The 21705-nt window shown below is 33.8% G+C and overlaps 3 protein-coding genes across 3 annotated transcripts in view; 2 read left to right on the top strand and 1 right to left on the bottom strand.

The window, feature by feature from the left end:
* The window catches only part of Sol1 (CUB domain-containing protein Sol1), a 214667-nt gene that overhangs the window by 78529 nt on the left and 114433 nt on the right, over positions 1–21705 (bottom strand). The gene's annotated exons all lie outside the window — the stretch shown is intronic.
* On the top strand, positions 843–3168 carry LOC149908546 (uncharacterized). Its single transcript, XM_090101680.1, has 4 exons — positions 843–965; positions 1528–1731; positions 2507–2701; positions 3081–3168. Exons 1-4 carry the CDS (start codon positions 843–845, stop codon positions 3147–3149), a joined length of 591 nt encoding a protein of 196 aa, XP_089957806.1. The 3' UTR covers positions 3150–3168.
* LOC149908545 (uncharacterized) lies at positions 12199–13767 on the top strand. The gene is made up of 3 exons (XM_090102307.1): positions 12199–12332; positions 12752–12925; positions 13608–13767. The coding sequence occupies exons 1-3, from the start codon at positions 12288–12290 to the stop codon at positions 13644–13646; spliced, it is 258 nt and encodes an 85-aa protein (XP_089958433.1). The 5' UTR covers positions 12199–12287; the 3' UTR covers positions 13647–13767.

The following is a 21705-nucleotide window of genomic DNA, read 5'->3' as shown; positions in this document are numbered from 1 at the left end:
ATCTGACGTAAAACAAAATTATTGTAAAATATAAGTATAAAATAGAAAATAAAATCACAAACAATGTTTCTACATTAAACATAAATAGTAATAAAATATACTCACATAACTTTGTTTTTATTATTCTTCATTTTACAACTCTTCGTAATTCTGAGATACCAAATATATTTGTAGCATAGAGAATATTAAATTTATCAACTAGAAATAACGAGGCCAATCTAATAATATTGCCATCTTGGGCTTGTCTGAAACGTCTATCTATTTTCTGTGGCCCAAGGAGGTTCGGAGTTTTAGATTATTCTTGTGTATTATAAGAAGAAGATCGATGGTATGTGGAATTTGAAATTCTGTAGTATCAATGTTTACATAATATTATTAAGAAAAATGTCTTGCCTGCATATAAAAATGTTGAGGTGAATGCATCGGTGCTTTTCATTATTTAGAAAATTTGATGTGATTTATAAATCCTTGAAAAATATGAAATAACAGAAAAAAAGGAATAGTAGTAGAAAGTGAGTAGGATGTTAGAAATCATAGCTTTTGCTTTACCGATCTCGCTGAAGCAAATATGCTCTATGCTTATGTAAAAAGAAAACAAAAAAAAGCAAAAAATAATAATTGGCAGGGTTGAGTATGTGACTGTGTTACACTACATAATTATACGCTTTCTGAACAGCAAGTTTTAAAATCTACATGCCAATGAGTAATTAGCACTTTTATGAATATTACAGGAAGATTTGATCCAAGTTCATCGTTCTAATTACATGCTTCGTAAGCACTTTGTTTAAACAAATACAGTTACAAGATGCAATTCGAATTAATGTTTGATGCACGTAATATCCATGAATATTGTTTATACGAAATACATAAAGGCCACGAAAATTAAAAATATTTGCATTTTATCTTCAACTCGCAAAATGGATACTAGGATATTTTTTGTGTTCTGTGCGTTTGCGATTGCGAACGTGAGTATTCCTTTTTGATATTTTTGATAAATTTAGTGAAATCAATTTAATTACAAGAAAAGCCATATATTCAATTGCAATCTTTACATTTCTACGTTTAAAAATGTTAGTACACAAAGAAAAAATTTAAAAAGTGGTTGAAATGTTAAGGGGTGGCTTTCTATTGCTAAAATCTTTAAAAGTTTTAAGTTAGTTCCATAGCAATGTTTGCAATTCTACTGAGACTTTAAATTGTTAAAGATTTTAAATATTTGATGATTTATTTCAAACATAAATAAAAAATTTAAAAGCTCAGGACAATTTTTTGAGATTAATTACCATTGTTATTAATCCTACCATCAAATTAAAAAAAACTTTGAAATAATATTAATTTTACTTCGGAAGCATTTATTTATAGTCTTTCCTATACAAAAGGCAACATTTATTTCAAAACTTTTAGGGTATCCTGAAAAAATATCTTTGTCGCGTCGATTTAATAGATTTTATTCTGTGTTTCACGATTGACTTCACTCGCTTTTCGTGATGTTTTTCCCTAAATATACCATTCTGATTCCACTTCTAGATAAATGGCTTCGTCAAACGTGACGTCATCAGTGATTTAGAACAAGATCCTGAAATAGCCGAAGCTCCTACAGGCATTGTAGACCGACTTAAGTACTGTTATGGTGAAACGTTAGCTCATACTGTGAACACTGTTAAGAAGGACCACCTACAACCACTGCTTAACTTTTTTGAACAATCTTGGAATAAAATACGGCGGGTTGAGGTAAGTTCTCTTCTGAACCTGCGCGGCTCGATGGAACACAGTGGGGTTTTAGTCGGTAAAAATCCGACATCCCGGGGGCCGTGGGTATCTTTGGAAGATTTCCCCACTTAAAAAAAAAAAAAGGTTCTCTTCTGAAAATTTCCAACTAGAAATTTTACATGAAAATTTCTTAATTCAAAATATATTATCATTATTATCTAAATCCATTGATAACAAAAGAAATCTGAATTTAACTTCATTGCACCGAACAAATTAAAGAAAAAACATTCCCAATTTTAAACATTTAGGTTAAAGGCGACATTATATTATGTATGTGAATGCGAAATGTCCTTTTATATTAAAAACTGTATGTTTTAATTTATAGAAGATGGTCTATAAAATAACAAAAGCTTTTATTTAGGTGAGATAAAGTTAAGACTTTGTGTTCTCAAAGCTTCAATACGCCTACGCAATATTAACGTTTCATTTTGGACATTTGAGAGCGAGAAGTAATTTGTATTATTTATTTAAGTTTCTTTATTCTGTGTGTCTTCTCTTAAGGCTATATCGAATAATATAATTAAAAACATTATTAAAAAAAGGTACCTTTAAACGATTAAATAGAACACCTTTTTGAAATGGTTGTTTAAACGTAACTAAATTATTTTTTTAACCATAGTTTTAACCAAGGATTGAACGCACCTATAGTCAAAAAAAATAAAAAAAATAAAAAAAAATAAAAATAGTGGAATAGTCTTGGAAGTTTTTAAAACAGTTCTATTATTTCGAATTACAGACATACAATCCTGTGAAGTATGATGATCAAATAAAGAAGATGCCAATAACATGGGAGGACTTCCAGAACGACTTGAAGGAATTCAGAAAATGCTTCCGTCAAACGATAGCAGAAATACTTGATGACGTCACAGAGACTGGGTTGCAACCTGTATTCCGTAGTGTAGAAGAACATTTGGGCAAGCTGACCAGAGTGGTAAGATTGTTTATACATAATCAAGCATATTATTGAAAATGAAGAAAGGCTACATTGCTGTGGTTTTGGCTCTACATCAGTTTATTCTATGTTTTAGAAAATCGGTTTCTGGAAATACGTCTTTACTCAAATGTTTCTCAATTTTTTTTTAACATATCTCTGCTACGACGCCCTTGTTATTTGGTATTGGATTATATTAAGAGATAGCTAGGCATTTTTATCAAATTTTCTATAGCGAAGAATTTTTTAAAAACCTATATTTTTAAGTAATGCAATAATTGCTATCGAAATATTTAAACGTTAAAAGTATAACATAGAAGGTTTTGATCGTATCACTGATTCAGTTCGTTAGAATTAAAAATAAAATCTTCATTTTCAGGTTGATATTTTGACCATGCCGAAGGAAATGAAACAGGAAGAAAATCCCGAACAGAATGAACAAATGTAATAAGCTTTTATAAATATATTGTAATAATCTTGTCATTTATATTTTGTATCTAAACAATAAGTTTTATTATTTATAAGCGCATTATTAAATTTATACGAATTTTTATTAACAGCTTTCATTTTTTTTAACTATTAAGAAACAATTTACATTCAGAAATAATATGCATATTAAAGACGAGGAATTGCCTGCGAAATAAACTAATATTATAAATGCGAAAGTAACTCTGTCTGTCTGTCTGTTACTCAATCACGCCTTAACTACTGAACCAATTTGCATGAAATTTGGTATAGAGATATTTTGATACCCGAGAAAGGACATAGGATAGGTTTTATCCCGGAAATCCTACGGGAACGGGTTTTTCTTTGAAAACGCGGGCGAAGCCGCGTGCGGAAAGCTAGTAGGTTATAAATTGATAAAACAGTTATGGTTAAATAATCAGTACATAGTATAAAACAAAGTCGCTATCTCTGTCCCTATGTCCCTTTGTATGCTTAAATATTTAAAACTACGCAACGGATTTTGATGCGGTTTTTTTTAATAGATAGAATGATTCAAGAGGAAGGTTTTAGTATATAATTTATTAGGTTTTAAACAAAGCGGGCGAAGCCGCGGACGGTAAGCTAGTTATGGATATTACGTAGCACAAGATAACACTGAAATATTTTCGTTAATGTTTAGTTTTGAAAATACATTTCTAAGAAGCTAACAATAGCTTGTTAGAAGTATTTAAATATTTAAAAGCGTAAATTGTCGACTTCAGTAGTAATGACGGTAATAAATATTATAGTCATAATGTTTTGTCAGATATGGATGAATTTCTATTTCGCATTGTTATTGGGGCTGTCCAGTAATATAGTAGTCTATTAATGGATTTAAAACGGGTCCTTACTGAAGTACTGAGCACATGAGCCAGCAGGAACCTTATTTAGAACGAAAGAGGGGCAAAAAATAATAACATTCAGCACTATGCCGTCACTTGTAAGCTGTCCAACTGCAGCGCTGTGCGAGTTCAAAAGTACGAGTAGAGGGAGCATATTATTTAGGTCTTATGTATACTAATTAATCAAAGAATACATCAATTGTATCATTTTTAATATCTCCAAAGGTTGACAAAACCCAATAGGGGTAATAAGTTTTTCCACAAATACTACAACTGTCCATTTGCTTATTACCGTTCCAGAAACTTCTATAGAACGAGCCCAGCTAGAATGCTTCAAGTTTTTTGTAAACATTTACAGAGGAAACCTCAGCCTCCAAGCAAACACTCCAAATTGGAGCTATCGGCTCTTCGTTTGGAACAAATACCTCTGTTCAACATTTCGTTCACAAACATTCGTAGAACTTTAATTAAAGGAAAAAGTACGAGTACTTTGCATATAATTGATTTCCAGGTAAATACGTATTGTTGTATAATAAAATATTGTATTACGGATAATACAATATTGTGTTTACGGTTTTTGGTGCGAAATAAAACGTCTCCTTTCAATTTTAATGGACTGACAAATTCTAGGTTATCACTACAGGTGTATTTGTTAAGAAGGCAATAAAAAAGTGAGTACTTATTATTATTGTGAAAACAATGAACCTACTGCTCACTTAAGTAGCCAATGTCCCTACCAAAATTCTGATGATTTCAACGATACCTCAAAACTGAAATCCATGTAGAGCTCGCCCATGAAATATACATACATACGCTCGAAAAACACGTGGATGGATCTGTATGAAATTTAGTAGACACATAAATTATATTTCTGAATAACTGGATTAATTTCCTTTTATCCCTTTTCCACTTCCCACGCAAGGAAAGTCATAGGCTACTTCTAGTATAATACACGAGTGTATAAGTATTAAGATTGTTTGTCACGTAGTATTTCTTAGAAACTAGTTATCGTCATGTGACCGTTCTTTTTTCCTTGTTTATATATTTACGACAATTTAGGGAATAGTTAAGATTTTGTTTCAATTTTTTAACATTAACATAAGAAGATATTGGTTCACATAGGTTTTATAACGTTAAAAGATAATCTTCAATGTTTTGGATGATAATATCAATATTTTATTTTCCATTACATTAGTGCTTAATGTGTTCAAGGGTGAGAAAATCTAAATCTATATATATAATAAAACTAAGTCGATAAAATGTGCGTGCCGATAAAACTTAAAAAGGAGTCCCGACACGATAAAGGGACTTATGTGGTGTGATAGCCCTTTATCCCCCCTCGAACAAGAAAGTTCCCGTTTTAATCTAAAGGGCATGTTTTTAAAGATATAAGGGACTTTCCGACCCTTCAACTTGGAAATTAAGTGCAGTGGCGCCATCTGTTATCGAATATTTGAACTTCGGAGACTATATTACACTCCAATAGACATAGTGTATAGTCTCCATAGTTGTGAGCCATTGCAGCATGTGTAGTAGTGGCGCGAAATTTAAAATTCCGATTTCAATAAAATCTTAAATTTAAATTTTGTGTATTTATACGTCATTATTTAACGTATATTTTGGAGTTAAAGTGACATAATTTTAGTTATCCAAATTAATTCTCAAAATATTTAAAAATTTAGGTTTTTAAATTTCGCGCCTTTACTACATACGCTACCGCTACAGAAGCTAGAAAGTTCCCGTTTTAATCTAAGGGCGTGTTTCTAAAGAATATATAAGGAACTTTCCAACCCTACATAGTGGCGCCATCTGTTATCGAATATTTGAACTTCATTCAGGACAACGATTGTTTAGGTTGCATTTCCAAAAGCGTTGCGAGCAATTGTAGCATGTGTAGTAGTGACACGAAATTATTTTAAAATTCCAATTTCAATAAAGTCTTAAATTTAATTTGTTGCTATAATAAAGTTATTAAATTTTGTGTATTTGTACGTCATTAGCTAACTTATATTTTGGAGTTAAAGCGACATTTAGTTATCCAAATTAGTTCTCAAAACATTAAAAAATTTAGGTTTTAAAATTTCGCGCTTTTAGTACAAATGCTACCGCTATAGAACCTTTTATTATGGCGGACGATAGTGACCAGAATACTCTAGAAGGTGTGAGAGGGAAAATATTTTCAACTTTTCTCGAATATTCTAGAGCCTAGGCTCTCTGAATATATAAGAGCCCGGTGTCGCTCACCAGAGTTAGTTTAATTTGAACAGCGAAACGAGCGATTTCAAAACGAAAAGAAGAGAAGTTATCTGTGAGCCTTTATTTAGAAGTATCACGTGTGAGTATTTTTAATAGTGTGTTTAATTAACTCTCGATTTTGAAACGAAATAGAAAAAAGTTATTTGTGGGTTTTTTTCGTGAAATTTCCCTATAATATTAACAACATGTAACCCATCAAACCCAAAACAGCTATGGGACTCTTTCAAAAGGAGTATGAGTGATGATATATTGTACCAAGTCCGACAAGCTAATCCTGAACTGACTATAGAATTCAATGACGAGATCTTCAATGAAACACTCATTCGCTTAGAAGATAAATGTTTAGCAATAAATAATCAAGCCTAAGTAGAACTTGGAATGCCAGCACCACAAAGAAATGCTTTTAGTGTGCTAAACTACGAAATTATGAAGGAAAAAAGTTACAACATCAATGAACTACTTGAATACATTGCTCACAACTCTCAATGACAATAAAAAAAAAGTTTACGACGTTATAATGAGCCGGATAAATAACAATATTGGTGGAATTATTTACTTGGACGCACCAGGAGGCACCGGTAAAACGTTTCTCATAAATCTAATACTGGCGGAAATACGTGCTAAAAAACTCATCGCACTGGCACTAGCATCATCTGGCATTGCAGCCACACTTATGGAAGGAGGACGATCTGCCCATTCTGCCTTACAAATACCATTGAATATAGCCGAACAACAATTCCCGGTATGTAAAATTTCAGGAAAATCTGGACGTGGTCAAATTCTAAAACAAGCTAAAATTTTCATCTGGGATGAATGCACCATGGCCCATAAAAAATTTATAGAAGCCATGGACAAAACATTACAAGAATTGCGAAAAAACTCTGAAATAATGGGAGGAGCTCTACTCATACTCTCAGGTGATTTTCGACAAACACTTCCAGTTATTCCCAAGACAACATCAGCAGACGAGATCAATGCATGCTTGAAAAAATCACATCTCTGGCCACAAGTCCAAATACTGCAATTAACAAAAAACATGAGAGTTGAATTATCAAGAGATGAAACAACAGCACAATTTGCTAAAATACTTTTACAAATCGGCGAAGGTACATATCCTACTGACCAAACGACCGGCCTCATTGAACTTAATAGTGATTTCTGTAATATAGCCACTACTGAAGACGAACTAATCGACAAAATTTATCCAAATATTATTCAGAACTATACTAATGCAGAGTGGTTATTTCAAAGAGCAATTTTGGCCACTAAAAATAATATCGTTGACGATATCAATTTTAATATTCTGAAGAAAATACCTGGTGAAGAGAAAATATATAAATCGATCGACACGATGGTATCTATTGAAGAAAGTGTCAACTTCCCCACTGAATTTCTAAACTCTTTACAAGTACCAGGAATGCCATTACACTAGGCCTTCGTCTGAAAATTGGAACTCCAATCATACTACTCAGAAATCTCAACTCCCCAAAATTATGTAATGGAACTAGAATGATCGTAAAACAGCTATCGAATAATATCATTGAAGCTGAACTTATTTCTGGAAAGACCAAAGGACAGACAGTATTTATACCTAGAATACCACTGATCTCTTCGGAATTGCCATTTCAATTTAAAAGACTGTAGTTTCCAATAAAATTAGCCTTTAGTTTTACAATTAACAAAGCGCAAGGATAAACTTTAAAATATTGTGGCATTAACCTCAAAGAATCCTGCTTCTCTCACGGTCAGCTATATGTAGCTTGCTCAAGAGTAGGAAATCCGAAAAATTTATGTATATATATACTCCGGACAATAAAATGAAAAATGTTGTTTATAAACAAGTATTATAAATAATGAGAAAACGTTTTCAATAAACTTTTTTTTTACTTTTTACGTCATAGTTTATTTTTTTATTTCGACTCTACCACGTCATCTCATATCAACTCCCGGGCGAAGCCGGGTTTTTTAGCTAGTACTATTATAAAGGCGAAAGTTTGTATGGATGTTTGTTACTCTTTCACGTAAAAACTACTGAACCGATTACAATGAAATTTAGCACACATATAGAGGGTAACTTGGATTAACACATAGAATAGGTTTTATCTCGGAAATCCCACGGGAACGGGAACTATGCGGGTTTTCCTTTGAAAATGCGAGCGAAGCCGCGGGCGGAAATCTAGTGAAAATATAGTTATGGTATTTTTTTTCATCTACGCTTTATCATCCACGATTTTTTTTCACTTATTAAAATACAGATGTTTAATTATCTGTTCTTTATCCGTGTAAGGCGTTATCCACACACGTCCTTACATATTATTTAGCTAAACGTTTGTTAATATCACTTTCTGATCGTATTAAGGTTAACTCTATATAATAAATACTACGTCATTGTTCTACCGTTCTACCCCATCGCAGTAGGAATAAATATTTAATTATAATTATGCTATCCTAAGCTAATACTAGAAATCAGTCGAAACGGACGTCAATACGTGCCTTATCTGTGAAGAATTATTTATAAAGTAAATACTATGAGCTCGTCAACACAATAACTATATAGGTACTTTATATCCTATGGATTAAATACTTTGTAAACAAGATTTGCAGTTATGATAATTTAATTATTTAGGTGGTTAAATAGTTATGTATACGCAGAGTAAAGGGATTATGTAGTGTAAATTAAATGTGGGAAAGTATGGATATGTTTAATATGTTAAAACAGTTACATAATTGAGGAAAGGACCTTTCCTCATATCCTTATATGTCGGCAATTAAATTTTTTACAGAGAGGTGGATCAGTGGTTAGAACCTCGGTCTTGAATTAAAAAGTCGGGGGTCCCAGAACACAGTGTGTAGTCTTTGTCTTAGTTAAGATTACTGTTCGAAAAGAAATCATGTTCAGGATATTTGGATATTAACTATCCACTTAAGAGACTACACGTTAAAATTCTCAATACAAACTATTATTTAGGTATTTAATCCGTAATAACCTACATTTAAGTACACCGTTTAACTTCCAGATAAAATCTCGATAAACAATTTGCATGTAGAACACAAAAGAACCATTACTTCATGGCGTGAAGTGACAATTACGGTTTTTGTATAGTTTATACCTATTCAATCATCGCACAAAGAGCAGCGTTTACTATTGTCTGTGAAAAAATATAGCAAAAGCGCATTTACATTTTCGTCTGTTTTTTGTGTGACTATTTACTGCATTTTTTCTGTTTAGCACGCTTGTATTAGCTTCTCCTGTACGACTGTATGTAACTCGACTCCTTTAGATTCGATGTTGATCTACTTTAAATGGACAGATTTAATTCAAACTTTGTACACTTATGACAATACAATAAAGAGCGTGTGTGCTGAGCACACGTGTCAGAAGTGAAACTTCTTTGGCAGGATTCAAAGATACCAAAATCATAGCCACTCGGTGACGTGACGGTATTGCCATCACGCGACCTTGAAATTTCACTGTCAACACGCCTAAAGAAATTTCACTTCAATAATATTAATTTAATGAGTTAAAGCGTGTGTTTTAAATTCTAATTAAACTATATATCAATTATTATTATTATTCATAGCAATTAATGTAACATTTTGTTAATAAAGAGAACTGCAATACCTACGTGTAACAAATATTATTTTTTTGCTATTTTCCTTTTTTATAGCAATTTCTGTAAAATTTTGTATTCAACTGTAACACGGAATGGATGAGACAAAAAGTATTTATTGCATTTTCCTTCTTTTTATAGCAATTTCTGTAAAATTCTGTAAACATAGAGAACTGTTGTAACACGGAATGGAGTCTCAGTAAATCACTTATCCTCAATCAAAATACGTATTCACTTACAAATATGGCAAGGCAGACGAATAAATGCTATTGATTATTCTATTGACACAATTTAGGTCTGTAGTGAAGACTGTTATTTATTTTATTATTACACTCTCGTCATATTTATGTATTGGATAATAAATATTATGAGTTCATCGTAAGGTCTATATCAGACTTTAAGATTCTTTGTATTTCGATTTGTAATCAATTATATAAGAAACTAGCTGTGCCCCGCAGTTTTACCCGCATTGCTCGGCTCCTATTAGACTTAGTATGATGATATATAACCTATAGTATTCCTTAATAAATAGGCTATCTAACACCGAAAGAATTTTTAAAATCGAACGAGTAGTTCGTGGCCGTGCGATTAGCGTTTTCAAACAAACAAACTCTTCAGTTATAATATAATATTAAGTATAGATACAAGAATGTTGCAATACACGGTCGCTATCACATAAGTTTTCATAATAATTAATTTCATTGACTAACAACGTAATTCGGATACGCTATTGTTTAAAATTGATAAAGTAAATAGGTCATTAACCTTTTTATCATTTTAAGCTAAATATAAACCATATCGGATGCTCCTTTAAGGAATATCATTCTTACTAACTTCGTTATAATTAGTCTCTTTTTATTTTATTGAAGTGAAACTTCTTTATCGGGGTTGGAAAAAAATTTAGTGTAACATTTTTTCGTTACGCGTGACATTTTTCATTATGCGCCATCTTTTTCTTATCCCTACCACGCGTGATTCAATGTATTTCTATAAAATTGCATATTATAGTAAATTATTTTTTGAAAAATAAGGTCATAAAGAAGTTTCACTTCTTACCTGTGTACACTAGTACACGCACACATTTTTTTATTTTTACGGATTTTCTTTAAGTAATTTGTACATGAATATAAATGAATGAAGGCGATTACTGAAAACGATTAATCAGGGCAAGCGAAGCAAGCCATACATACATACATCCTACATTTTTATGTTCATTTTTCTGCTATCTACACTTTACTAAGAAACTATGACGCCTTTAATTTTTGATAGAATTTCTTATTCATGTCTAGATATAGAATATTTTATTTACCTATCCTATAAATAAAAATGATTTTTCATTTTACATAAGTTTCCTTTGCGAGACTCTCCCATGGTCTATAAAAATACTAAAATTACCATTACCGTGTTACAGTACCTAATAGTTAGCTGCACAAAAGGCCCAAATATATTTGCGTGGACCGTGTGTCAAAAGTACGAACAAAATGCCCAATGACCTTTTGTTAATCACGGCTTGACAACTTAATTTGCCCATAATACGTATGTTATGTCATTTTCCTGCTTACCAAAAATTGTCAATTCATTTTGGTATCAAAGCTGCTAGGCTACTTCATGTAATAGCAGTGATTTAAACCATATTATTGTCATGCAACAGTTTTTCAACAAAAATATCTAACAATCGTGCATTTTTCTGGTACCTACACTTTATTGAAAAGCTACTTTCAGATCTTCGCAATGTTTTGTTGTCAAGTTGTGTTATCAATCGTCAATAGGTACATAATTTTATCCACCATAAAAAATTAAAAAAGTGCCTTTAAACTTTCTTTATAAAGCTCTCCTATAGTCCTTCTCAAGGCATCAAGCACCGCACTTTATGCTAATTTACGTATTATTAAATAGTGAAAAACATCTTCTAAATAATGAAAACACCAATAATTATTCAATTACAATGGCCATGAAGCTACAAAAAATATACTTAAATATAGTTATTAATCTAATAAATAACATATATTATAATCGAAACTCTACCGAAGTTAATTATCACATGGCTAAGAAAGTTTTACACACAAAAAATAACTTATCAATAACATCCTATCTAAAAACAAACGATATCTTTGTGAAATAAATATTTACTCTTCTATCTATTATCTATTCTATTCTGTACGTCAATCCCTCTCTAATGCGTTGTTTATTGAAGCTAATAGTTCAGTAAACTAGATGATTCCGGGAGCTAAAGATTAGCGATGTTTAAACCCCATGTATTAATTACCTTAATAATGACCTCAGTTCAAAGATAACAGAGCAAACAAGAGGTTAAGATAAATGCGGCCAATATCCAAATGTGTTTAGTAAGAGATTTTCTGTTGACAAGGAAGGTCGTGCTAATCTATCACCATGCATAAAACGTTGGCTATTCTGTTGTCTGTGTGTCTCGTCAGTGTGAGTATTTTTTTGGTTTATTTTAATTTTAGTGCAATTGTTAATATTTTAGCTTGCTATTAATGTATGAAAATTATTTGAAAACTTGTACGAAATCGTTGTGAATATTTTAAATTATATTATTAATAATGTCATGTGTGTTATTATGTATAATAAATATGTTTATTATTTGTAACTTTGAGGTTGCCTGAATTTTTTTCGGTCTCTTCTCAGATAGATATATTAAATTCGAAATACACGTTCTAATTGTCGTGTGAAAAATTGAGAAAAAGTGGCACTTAATATGCACTAAACCATTCAGTTCCAGATGTTCTTTAATATTTTTTTTTGAAATAGTGGTTTTATAAGATGAACGAAATATTATCATACTGATTATTGTAAATAAATAGCATATTCACTATTACACTACTTTTTTACAGGTTCTTGCCGGAATCACAAAACGTGACACCGAACAAAATGAAAACGTGTTAGAAAAAATTCAAAAGACAGCTGAAGAATTTGGCAAAAAAGTATCTGACCAGTTATCGGAAGTTTTGAACCCTGACAATATCAAGGATGGCTTTAACAAATTCGTTGACACTGTGCAGAACGCAGTAAGTTAAAATTTTGCTTTTGTGTGTGTTTTTTGTATTTTATTTAGTAGAATTAGAAAAGGAGAATAGAATTAATGGTTATCAAAATGTGAAACAAATGTGCAATGATACCAAAACTTTGGTCAAAAACAAAAACAGACATCTTTAAAATTTTTATAGTTCTATGAATTGTATACTAATTTACGGCTTATCTTGCTTTTTATTAAGGTTTTACTAGTTACATTAGATAGCTCCTTATCGCATTCAATTACATACTTTGCGTTTATGTCCACTTAAAAATTTATGGAGAGTGCGTTTGACAGGATATTCTGATTGCTCTCTTATCTCACGATTGGTCCAATGGTATAAGATGTAAGAGAGTTAGTCTTTGTGCTACTTTCTTTATATAGAAATTTAATTTATTTGGGAAATTGTATTCAGGTATATTTGATGTGATACATCAACGATTATTAATACTATTGTTTTAATTTGTTATTAATGTCATAGTTCCTTGCAATTTGATGGAACCACGAACAAATTTAATTATTTCTATAGCTTATGTGTTATTCTGCTACATGAGCTGCACTGCCAAGTATCATTGAAATATGTTCAGTCGTTTTTGCGTTATATTATATAACAAACATCCATCCCTCCATCATAATAATATTATAAGTAATTTAATATTTATTTTAATTCCTTTCAGGCAAACAGTTTGAAAAAAGAGGAAGAGCCGAAGCAGTAAGGTCGAGGAGATTTTTTAGTTTTAAATAATATAAAATAAAAAATATTATTGTTCAAATCGTTCCAAATTAAATGTCGGAATATCACCTGCAATAGTGTCATAATGCCAAAATAAAAGTATTATAGTGACAATAAATGTGTTTCTTTTAATTTATATCCTATTTACCTAGTACCTACGAACATTCTTTTGATTCTTGCAAAATATGTAGGTATGGTACCTTAACCTGTATGTACTATTGTTTCGTGAGTGCTTTGTAATTTTTAGGGTAACGATTTCCTCTTTTTTCAGGAACCAATCAGAAATAAATTAGATTTAATTTGTAACAAATAAGTTAACTTTTTATCGTTTCTTCTTCAATTTGGATATTTTATGTAATTTCTTAGGAGAAATATATGAAGAATTTATTAAATTTATCAATTAAACTTATAGTTAGGTAGGTATGCGATAAAGAGGCTTTTTGACCTATCTTAAGAGAACATTTATTAGTGGGTTTTATCTCCATTAATTAATTGATGTATATCTGATTGCACTATGTAATTGATACTGAATTCATAAAACTGTAAGTTAATCATTTATAATCAAATATGGTCATAGTTGATAGAAGATGCATTGAAAAATATACACATTAATAATATTTATTTACATAAATCAAAATGAATAATAATCATAATGTAGCAAAATTATAAAATTTATTACAATTTTATCTACTATTTACTAATTACAACAATCGTAGCTATATTTAAAATGATGTTTTGATATCAATATAATTTTTATATTAGCAAGCATTTTTTCGAATGAATTTATGATTAGAAACATACAATATAAAACACTTTTTATTCTTTTCAAGAAAATCCCAACTTTTAATAACTTTCTGTAATGAAAACAAATTGAAAAACAATACAAAATCCGTGTCTCTCTTTATCACCTAATAAAATATAGTTCTCATAGTTATTATTTATTGACTTTTATTAAATCAAAATTGTACAACGAATGTATATAATAATATTTCTGTATGAAAATGCAAACCTAGGAATAACTGCCGCGAAATAAAAAAAATCACTAGCGAAAAGGTTATTTTGTGTACGGAATTAGTAATTACATGCCATCATTTTATAGATGATGTTATTATTATGTGTTAAAACGGTTTTCTTTAAAATTCATACATAATGATAATCCATTTTAATAAATTGGTAATATGATTGGTAAATAAATATATTACTCCCAAAGCCCAAGCGTCACCCGCCTGTAATCATTTATCTAACTTGTATAATTTAGTATCTCCACAACACCCCACATTCACAACAATAAAAGTTCAGTAAAAAATGGGAAAACTCACAATACCAGGAGTCGCTTTTAATCTGGATTGCGCAAAATGTCGACGAATATATTCGCGCTCATCTACACCTGCGGTAACTACGGAATGCTTTTGTTGTTCTGTACAATCGTTGTGTCGATTCGCTCTTCCTAGTTTTATTTTTATTGAATATTTTATGCACTTGTTCCAGTGTTGTTAAGAGTTGTTAGATGTCTTTTGTTTTATAAATGCTGGCTATTTAGTACGTACAATATACTTAAGTTTTTATACATTAGATGTAGTATATAAAATATGTACATAAGACGCTAAAATATCAAATATAAACTTATTGGAGGCTAGGCGGAAATTCAGATGAAGTAAAAGCAAGCCCCGGTAAGTCTGAGGGCGGAAAGGAAAACAAAGAAAAAATATTGTAAATATTTTAAATCAATTTTACTTGATATACTATATTAGTAATAGTATTATTGTCAATAATTGATACGTAGATACATATTTTAAATGATATCTTCAAGTTTATGCAAGATATAAAGAAATGACTTGCCTAAGCTCATTCATGATAAACGATAACCTTGATTATTAAAGTTCATATTTGTTATTCTAATCAAAATACATTACTCATGGCTCCATATTAATAAAATATATGTAGTAGTTACTACTTAACTGTAGTTATTTCCTTAAAAGAATCTGCAATTATTGTCTTCTTTGTTATTTTTTTAGTATTTAATAATTAACGCTGCCAAAAAATGTGGATTACATTCTTTGGCATTGTTTTAACTAAAAACAAATTAATAAAGGAAGAAAGAACTTTATGTATTGACGGTAACGAGCCGGTCCCCGCAGTCAAAAAGTTAATACCTACTGCAATCAACATTCTATTCAATGGTTATTTCAAATGAAAACTAGAAGTGATTTTATACAAAAAAAATATATTTGTATTTATTTCAATTTATGTGCAATAAATTAGCGCAAACGTAGCAGCTATATAATATTATGGATAATAGATACGTGCATACAATTTCAACAAATTTTATTAGAGTTTTATACTTATTAAACAGGAAAATTGTGTTAAGTTTGAATTGTGGTTTTGTTCCGTTCCCCACCTCTATTAAAGTTATGCAATTTTCATCCTTTATTCGTAAACTTCAGCCAGAACTTTGTTTTCAATATAACACAAAGTATTATGAAAAATGTATAAAAGTATTTATCTGAAAATAAACAATATTTGGAATACATAATGCAGCAATTCAAATGCATTGCACCTAGCGATATGCCATTTTGAATGATTTTCATACAAATAGTAGCTACGAATGTCAGATTATCATATAGATGGACTTGAGGGGTTGATAATAAATTTAAAGTAGTGTAAGTCTCTGTATTTTTCTTCGTAAAATATTTTTAGAAGGTCGGTGACTGCAGGTATGCGTGCTATTTATTTTATTACTGCAATAATAATAAACAAGCTGGACAAGCGAGCTCGTAAGTTCTGAAATAAAATTGTATTTTTTATACTTATTATGAACTATCTGTTTTGTGCTCGATACTCCTGCTAAAATGAAGTAAATTCGTTATGTTAATTAAGTCAATCAATTCATTATAAATAATCAAGTTCAAAGTCTTCATAAGCATAATCTTGTGATTTATCTACCAGAAGAAGTTCGTACACAACAATTTAACAATTTTTCAAAGACATACAACAATAAACAGATTTTTATAATATCTGCCGCTATCAACACAACTAAACAGGTCTAAAGACTAGAAAATAACTAAAAATATTAATTTATTTTTTAATTTAAACTGTCACTCAACTATCTTGGCAGCACCCTATTATCTCTATCTTTCAAACAACTTGAGAATAGTTTGACCTCTTCTTAAGATTTATACGATCATTTCTTATAAAATTGCAGTATAATTTAATATAAAAATAAAAATGGACTAAAAATAATGTAGAAAATTTTATGAGCGATTTTATGCATTCTTGAATATGCTCGTAAAACGACTCTTTTCTGTACGTGCTCGGTGCTTGTATTATAATGTATACTTGACCAGATTTTCAATGACCCGTAAATAATTTTACTTCAATATTGGATAAAGTGTCTACTTTTATTGTCGGCAACTAAGTAACTAAAAAAAGTATACACACTAAATGGACGTAGAGACTACCAGATGGCATTTTTAAATAATGCAATTATTATTAAATTATTGTATTCTTAAATATAGAAAGACCAACAAGCAAGTACATATTGCCAGAAATCATTCATGATATTCGATCAACAAAATACATGTTTGCAATTGCTGTTATAGATGTTAAAGATGTTGTTTGCTTGTAGTTGCTCAGTACAAAACCAATAACATTAGATCACTTTAATAGCTTGCAAGGATCTATCAATAGAATGTAATATAATTTTGTATAAAACAATTTTATCTAAACCGGATTTGACAAAACAGGATCATTATTGTATACCAAACAAACATAAGTGTGTTGTCCAGGCAAGCTGTTGGAATGCCTCCAATCAGCGATGTTTCTTCAAAAATCTTTCCAAAGCAAATTATGGGACTTTGCAAACATCCACCAGCTATAGTAGAGGAATATGGATTCTATTCTATAGCAATAGATCATTTTTTCCAACGATCCGTTCCGGACTTTCAGTTAACCTAGACAAATGTTTGTTGAGGATTTCCCACACCTGGCATCCTGTTATACGATTCTGTCTGAAGATTACTTCACCGTCAACGGTGACAATTTGGTGACCCCTCTGAACACTATATATATAAAAACTATGTCCAGTGCAAGTGATTCCGAAAACGCTGATCGAGTTAATACTCAACCGCGAAGGTGCGTCAAAATGGCGGAACGACCGCCGCACGTGTCGCCCGCCCAGCAACCATCCGTTAATTTACGGATCCCACCTTTCTGGCCTGAAAAACCTGCAATATGGTTTGCACAAGTCGAAGGACAATTTGCTATTATGAACATTACTGACAATGCTACCAAATTTTATCACATATTGGCAACATTAGATCGACAGTATGCGGCCGAGGTTGAAGACATCCTTACCGGCCCTGCTGATTATAATAAATTGAAATCAGAGTTAATAAAAAGACTGTCTGTATCCAGAGAAAATAAAGTGAAACAGCTGTTGATGCACGAGCAGCTGGGACTACGCAAGCCGTCTCAATTTCTGCGGCATTTACAACATCTAGCTGGTCCCGAAATTCCAAAAGATTTTTTGAAAACGATCTGGACCAGCCGACTACCTGCTGGATTGCAGCCGATCGTTGCGTCACAACCTACGCTGTCCCTGGACGCTCTGGCTGAGTTAGCTGATCGCGTGAATGATATCGCGGCCCCTACCGCTCATGTTGCGGCGGCATCTTCATCTACATCACCTATGGACGAGCTGGCACGCCAGGTGGCGGAGCTGACGCGCCAGGTGAGCGCGCTGTCCGCCCAAGTAAGCAGTTCCCGGTCCCGTCCCCGCGAGCGCAGAGGTCCCTCTCCACATCATCGCCCACGGTCTTCTTCTCGACGGTCCCACTCTAATTACCGGCGTTACCCTATCTGCTGGTATCATAATAAACATGGCACAAAGGCTAACAGATGCATTAAGCCATGCGACTTCAAGGCATCGCACGACACGAAATGCGTACGACACTCAGTGATGGCGACTAACGCCTGCCCCATTTCCCCCGGTCGTCTTTTCATAACAGACCCCACTCTTAATGTTGAATATCTAATAGATACTGGTAGTGATATTTGTGTTTTCCCTATAACTGCTGTGTCTGAAAAAAGATGTAAAACTAATTATCAACTGTGTGCTGCCAATGGTTCTGTCATCGATACTTACGGTTACATTCAGTTAAATCTCAACTTAGGCTTACGTCGCGTCTTTCCATGGCGTTTTGTTGTAGCTGACGTCACTAAAGCTATTATTGGTGTAGATTTTCTTTCACACTACCAAATTATTGTTGACGTAAGTAAAAAACAATTGATCGATGGCTTAACCAATGTCAGCAGCTCAGCAATAAATTGTAATATGATTAATTGTAATATTTCTAGTGTTAAGGTTGTAACTGGTGGTGATAGTAATTATCATAAAATTTTAGCGCAATACCCAGAACTAACACGCCCCGCTGGTACTCCAGGTATTGTCAAACACAACACTACACACCACATTCGCACAACTCCTGGCCCTCCTGTCTCCTGTTCTCCTAGGCGTTTGGCTCCTGATAAACTAAAAATAGCGAAGCAGGAATTCGAGGCTATGATAGCCAACGGAACAGCCCGCCCATCTGACAGCCCGTGGTCGTCTCCGCTTCACCTCGCATCGAAAAAGGACAATGGATGGCGTCCATGCGGTGACTACAGACTTCTCAACGCAAGAACGATACCAGATAAGTATCCGATCAGGCACATACAGGACTTTTCACACTGTCTGTCTGGTTGTACTATATTTTCTGTCATCGATTTAGTTAAGGCCTACAACCAGATTCCTGTTTTTGAAGGCGATATCCCGAAGACAGCGATCACCACACCCTTCGGTTTGTACGAATTTCCTTTTATGACCTTCGGACTTCGCAACGCAGGTCAAACTTTTCAGAGATTTGTCGATGAATTGACGCGAGGCCTAGATTTCTGTTATCCTTATCTTGATGACTTCCTGATATTCAGCAGATCAGCACAAGAGCACGAAGACCACCTGCGCCAACTCTTTACCCGTATGAGAGATTATGGTGTTCTTATTAACACAGCCAAGTGTGTCTTCGGCGCTCCTAAGGTAACATTTCTAGGCTACGAAATCTCTGAAAAGGGAACCAAACCTTTGGACAGCAAGGTGCAAGCTATTGCTGATTTTCCTGTCCCAAGAACTGTTCGAGAGCTACGAAGATTCTTGGGCATGGTTAATTTCTATCGACGTTTCTTGCCCAATGCTGCCCAAATTCAAGCACCATTAAATGCTTTGCTTGTAGGTTCTGTCAAAGGTTCTCATCCCGTGGTCATAGAAGGAAATTCGCTGCAGTCATTCCAGGACTGTAAGAAAAGCCTTTGCGAAGCAGCCCTGCTCGCTCATCCTGCCAGTGAAGCTAAATTAGGACTCGTCACTGACGCTTCAGATACAGCGATAGGTGGAGTCCTACAACAGCTTAAGGATGACGATTGGCAGCCGCTCGCATTCTTCTCGCGCAAGTTGAGCCCGTCACAGGTGAAGTATTCTCCTTACGATCGAGAGCTCCTTGCCATCTACGAGAGCATACGGTACTTCCGACACATGCTGGAGGCTAATCATTTCACGATCTATACTGACCACAAGCCGTTGTGTTACGCTTTCCACGAGAGGAAAAGTAACTGCACGCCGCGTCAGTATAGACACCTCGACTACATCTCACAGTTCACAACCGACATACAGCACATATCCGGTGCAAACAATGTCGTCGCCGATACTTTATCGCGCGTATGTGAACTGCAGAGACCTGTCGACTTAGAAGAGATGGCAAGGTTGCAAGCTACAGATCCTGAGCTCACCGCGCATCTCACAGGTGAATCATCTCTTCGCCTTAAAAAGATGAATTTACCTGGAAGTCGTACTCCACTGTACTGCGACGTCAGTACACCGACTCCCAGACCTTTCGTCCCAACACAACTGCGTCAGCAGGTTTTCAATTGTCTGCACTCATTGAGTCACCCAGGCGCAAATTCATCAGCCAAGCTCGTTGCACAGAGGTTTGTCTGGCCTTTAATGCGGAAGGACTGCCGCGAATGGTCTAAGGCATGTTTGACCTGTCAGCGCTCGAAGGTAAACAGGCATGTCGCGTCACCTATTGGTACGCTCGCTTTACCTTCAGCGCGATTCAAACATGTTCATATAGACCTAATCGGCCCTTTACCACCTTGCGGTGATTATCGGTATTGCTTAACAGCCGTCGATCGCTTCACGCGATGGCCGGAAGCTGTACCACTTACCGACATCACCGCAGAAACTGTCGCGAAAGCTTTCGTGTCCTGCTGGGTAGCCCGTTATGGTTGTCCAACCGACGTCGTTACCGACCGCGGTGCACAATTTCAATCGGCCCTATTCCAGCAGCTCGCTAAGTCTATCGGTTTCGATCACCGTAAGACAACCGCATATCACCCGCAGTGCAACGGCTTGGTGGAGCGCTTCCACAGACAATTGAAAGCTGCAATTACCTGTCACGCTGACGCAAATTGGGTAGAAACACTACCTCTCGTGCTTCTCGGCATAAGAAGTGCTGTGAAAGAGGATCTGCACTCCTCCTCAGCCGAGCTGGTTTTCGGTGAACCACTTCGCCTACCAGGTGAATTTTTTGGTCACGACACTTCGTCTTATACTACCGATATCACCGACTTATCAGCTCGGTTGACAAATTTCGCCAGGAACATTCGCCCAGTACCAACTAAACATCATGGTAAGAAAAACATATTCATCTACAAAGATTTAGCCTCATGTGGTCACGTATTCCTTAGGGAAGACGCACTGCGCGGCTCTTTACAACCCGCATATACAGGGCCACATGAGGTCATTTCAAGAGATCACAAATTTTTCAAAATTAAATTAAAAGGAAAGTCAACGACAGTTAGCATAGACCGCCTTAAGCCAGCCTACTTACTGTCGTCTCCTACCGAAATCCTTCCTTCTCCCGCTCTTCCACCTCCCGATCCTTCCCTACCTCTTCCCAGTGCTCCTGTGGCATATACCACTCGCTCTGGGAGGAGAGTTCACTTCCCAG

Source organism: Colias eurytheme, chromosome 5, assembly GCF_061535395.1.
Source record: "Colias eurytheme isolate Ceu_HAF_F1 chromosome 5, ilColEury1 Martin Lab GWU primary, whole genome shotgun sequence".
Lineage (NCBI taxonomy): Eukaryota > Metazoa > Arthropoda > Insecta > Lepidoptera > Pieridae > Colias > Colias eurytheme.
Note: the sequence above shows the minus strand (reverse complement) of the source record. Positions and strands in the feature narration are given on the sequence as shown.